Source organism: Nothoprocta perdicaria, unplaced genomic scaffold (genome assembly GCF_003342845.1).
Source record: "Nothoprocta perdicaria isolate Ctin4 unplaced genomic scaffold, notPer1 scaffold_4, whole genome shotgun sequence".
Lineage (NCBI taxonomy): Eukaryota > Metazoa > Chordata > Aves > Tinamiformes > Tinamidae > Nothoprocta > Nothoprocta perdicaria.
Window position 1 is genome coordinate 258,560 of NW_020455643.1, and position 4,391 is coordinate 262,950.

Sequence of the window (4,391 nt, forward strand, 5' to 3'; positions counted from 1 at the left end):
TTAACATGTTCATAGAGCAGGGGCCATCCCACCAGCTCTAGGGGAGGCCCCTCGGAGCCTGATAAATACAGAGCTGGTCTCCTAATTCACCACCATCTACTCCAGAGCCTGGCCAAGCTTTTTACAGACTTGGCCTTCTCTCCTTTACCTAAACGTGTATTCCCATACTCATACTACCTGACAAAACTTACAACTGCACTTAGAGCTAGTACTACCAAGTCTGCCGTGCAGTGAAGGGTCTCACTGGATGCCTGTGGAAAAAAGAAAAATTACCAATAGTCTGATTTTGTTTGGTTGGAATAAATTTATTTCATCTGTCTGTAAACAAGGTGTTTTTAATAGTTATGGCATTTTTTGAAATGCATATTAAATCAGATGAGTTAGACTGTATCCCAGATGTAACAAAGTGCAGGGAAAGAAATGGACAAATCAGCAACAAGAATTTGTTTAAATCTGTACATTATCCACAAGGCCCAACAACAGAAGCAAATACTATAATGTCCCTAAAGTAGTGCCATTCGAAAGAAACCCTTGTAGTCAGTTAAAATCCATCTCACAATAGCAACAGTTCTTTTTTTTTTTTTTTAAACAATAGTATGGCACAGAATACATATTAAAAAATTCATCACAAGACAGCCAAGTCAGTTATTCCAACCAACACCATCTCCCATTTATTCTTTTGTATACAGAATTCTGCAGTTCTCTTCAAATGGACATACAAGTTAGTACCGTGCCTGAATTCAGTTTGGTTACACACATTTCAGATGACTAGTGCACAAGGCAGTTCACATCATGATTTCTGCAGCAAGGGTGTGACAGGCCAAATGAAGATTCTCAATTTGAAATGGCATCATCTTGACAGTTTAGGTTACAAACCACCCACCTTCATCCAAATAGTGGCTTCAGAGCAGCAAGGCTCTTCACCAACAAGTGTTCTGGCAGAAAGACTAGGGTCAGTCAGTGCTCCCTGAACAGCTGAAGGTGGCAGTTTTCCAGAAGGACATTGCAGTTTCATATTGGAAAAAAAAGAGGAAAAAAAAAAAAAAGACCCAAGCTGCAAATTAAAATTGGTCCTATGAAAAACTGAAACCTGACACACTCCAGATGGTTATGTTGGGATATTCTAATGTCCATAATGGCAGCCTTTTACAATTCAACTACAGAACAGGAGCTGGCAGGAAAAAAAAACCCTAAGTGCCTGAGCTACTGTGACGATGAATGGAGGTCCCTGGCGAGCCGTGGGGATGGCGGCTGGGCGCGCAGGAAGCGCATCCCGCCCCGCGCAGTTTTGTGATTGCACTTACGAAGCACTACACGCACAGACACCGTGAAGGAAAGGAGACTTAAGCCTACAGTGAAGTGCAACAACAAAACTAATGTAACGTTAATAGCTTTTCAGTGGCAAATTGGTTAAACAAACCAGGCACTATAAAAATAGGTTAAGCAAACAAAATATGAATCAAAAGAGGAGAGGGAGCAAAGTAAAGATATGCATGCACTTCTTTTCCTCCCGACCATGCTCTATGAAAGGAAGACTAAGTGAGCTGTGTAATTGCTCAAAGTGCTGAAGAGGCATTGATCAAATTAGATTGTACAATCGGCACCTTGTTTAGTGTCTAAGTTGTTTTAGTTGTCAGTATCACACTAACTGCTAAGACAAAGCAAAGCATATCCCCCTCCCAGGAGTTTTTCAAGGTTCATGCATATCATCTTCGTGGTGCAGTAATGGTGCCAGATGTGGGATGTGGTTACATACAGTGGTTAACATACAAATGAACAAAGGGGATGGGAATTATGACATTAGAAAATGGGTAAATAAAAAACACAAACTACCATCTACGGTCTGGTAGCACTGAACACAACTGGGTGGTGGTGAAGACAGTTGCTAGGTGGATGGGGAGAGGCTGCTTAGACGTCAGACCTCCTCAGGTATAAAGCCAGTTCATACGCTTTCTTGTTGAGTGTCCCGCCATGGACACCTTCCTTTCCCATGACTATAACCAATGCTGGAGTACACAAGGAAACAAAACAGAAATGAACAGGATTAAAGAAAAAAATAACACCTTTCCCCACCAACAAAGGGATACAAAGGAGACACAGGTTCATACCCCATCACCCTGCATTGCTAATAAAGTTTCCAGAATGTAAGGTTTAAAGCTCACCGCCAGGAAAGTTTAATAGCAATCTTCCCCTAATACTTAACAGTCTGCCTAGCAACTAGAACCCAGAGTCTCTCAAGTATTTTGCCATTGAGTATGCCTTCTTATTCAATCCGCCTCCATGGACCCCTTCTTTGCCCATTACAAAGACCAAGACTGAAAGAGAAAAGAAAAAAAAAGTTTTAAAAAGAGTGTGTTAGACAAGGAAATAATGCAAGTTTTAGACAGTGCAATAAACACACTCAAATCCAAGTTTTAGTGTTTGGGTATTAAACTAGTTTAACGGGAGTTTTTTAAAAATACAGACGTAGACAGGGTTGGGAGAAGGCATGATTAATTCTCCAGGATATTACATAACTGCATAAGGCATAAGAGTCCACTGCTATAAATGAAGTCATCCTGAAGAGCTACCAACTATCTTAAGATAGTTGGTAATTAACATCATGATGCTTATCCACCATCATCCAGCCAGAAAATCCTGGCTGCATCTTGAATATATGCAAAAAAAAATGTTAACAAGAACAAAACTGGTAGTACGCATGAAAGAGACATGATTCTGAAAAGCAGATGAGGGAATGCCTGTATCTATAGAGGTCACAGCTGGGATAAGGACCAGGCTTGRTAGTATTAAAAAAAATACTGGGTCAGACTTAAGCTGGCACCTGTGCAACAATACAGCCATACAATATACTTAACTTTTTGCGTAAGATAAAGTTCAGAGAAGATTTTAATGCTGACCCTCTAGTCCCCCTTTTTTTGGGAAGGAAGTGTCAGATTGTTGTGCAAACCAGAAGGTGCCAGGGATGCTCATCCAGCACGACACCATCTGCAGGCTGCCACCAGATGTCACCAGCAAGCACGCGGACACCTTAGGGACTGCGCTTTCCCGAGCACAATAGTTTTGTTCTAAGTTGGAATACTGTAACTGGAAATACTGCAGTCAGCCTTCCTAAAGGGGACTGCCCATCTCCACTGGGGTTTGCTCACACGAAGCCCAAGGGAGCAGCTCCCACGAGGGCTTCAGGACGTGCAGAGAAGGTTCAGAACTGCTCGCAGAGGGGCCACGGACCCTCCTTGTGCRTTGCTGGCGCACGGCTCTAGCCGACAGACAAGTTTTGTGCCAGCTTTTTGTACACTGCAAGCAAAAGTCCATTGCTCACAACTTACTGCACAGCCCTCCAAAAAATCCTAGGTTTGAACACAAACCATACTAACCGTACCCAGTGTTTTGAGGCAAGATTTTTGTATTTGATTCCAGTGCACTCCCATGTTTTACATGAAATTAAATGAGCACAAGGAGCAGTTAAACTAGCAAAAATCAGGCATCTCAATGATTCCAAATTGGAGTAGCTTTTTTGCCTGAAGAGACAGACTTCACGGCCAGTGCAAGAAGAGTTAGTGTGGAACTTGTTAAGAGGCACATAGAAGTAGCTCACACAAGAAATTCACATCTCTGCAGAATAAATTTTCTGCCGAGTTGACAATGGAAAAGCTGATTTCGGTAAAAATCATTGATACAACACTATGATCCTGTAGTGTAAGGTGACTCGGAGCCACAGCCTCCCGCTGCCGCTCAGGGCCACGATGGGCCACCTCACAGCCTGGTGCCCGGCCGTGATCACACGGGGCACCCAGGACAAGGGGACCCCAGGCAGAGCCACGGGTGACGGGCCAGGCGGCAGCGTCCACCCGCACCAGGTCACATCCTGAAACTAACGGTTAAACACAACCCTGTGGGCTCCCTCGCGGTTTGGGCCTGGGATGAGGGCCACACTCCTAGCTGGGTGAGGGGGAGCGGAGGGAAGCGGTGCTCACCTCGGCCAGCTCTACCTACAGCCACGTTGTACGTCGGCTCGCCACCTTGGCTCTTTGTCCTGATGTCCATCGTGCAGTCACCATCAACGTACAGGCTATCTCTGATCACGGAGCACTTCTTGGCACCAAGGGTCAGCCCATTGGTGAAGAACCCCTCTCGGTCTTTTCCTACAATCATATCTATTTCTCCTGGCTGTCAAAGAGAAAGGTCTGGCGTTAGCRCCGCGATGCTTTGTGCCGTAAGCCCTGTTCAGAAGGCGCCTCCGCCTCTGCGCGGGGATTAGCGGGCGCTCGTCTCCGGCTCCATGAGGGAGCGCTCCGCAGCACGGGGCTCCTCATCAGCGACCACGAGCGGCACTTTGTGCGGCCGCCGGGCAGCCCCGGGCCGCAGCGCCCAGGCCGGGCCGGCCCGCGCCC

The 4,391-nt window shown here is 45.6% G+C and overlaps 1 protein-coding gene across 1 annotated transcript in view; it reads right to left on the reverse strand.

Annotated features, from left to right (window-relative positions):
• Nucleotides 1-392: 392 nt before the first annotated feature.
• PFN2 (profilin 2) overlaps nucleotides 393-4,391 on the reverse strand; it is an 8,803-nt gene continuing 4,804 nt past the window's right edge. The window contains exons 2-3 of the mRNA XM_026045203.1: nucleotides 3,975-4,167; nucleotides 393-2,315 (exon numbers count right to left, since the gene is read on the reverse strand). Of these exons, the coding sequence (XP_025900988.1) occupies nucleotides 2,218-2,315; nucleotides 3,975-4,167 (291 nt within the window). The 3' untranslated portion in view covers nucleotides 393-2,217. The remainder of the gene's footprint in view (nucleotides 2,316-3,974; nucleotides 4,168-4,391) is intronic.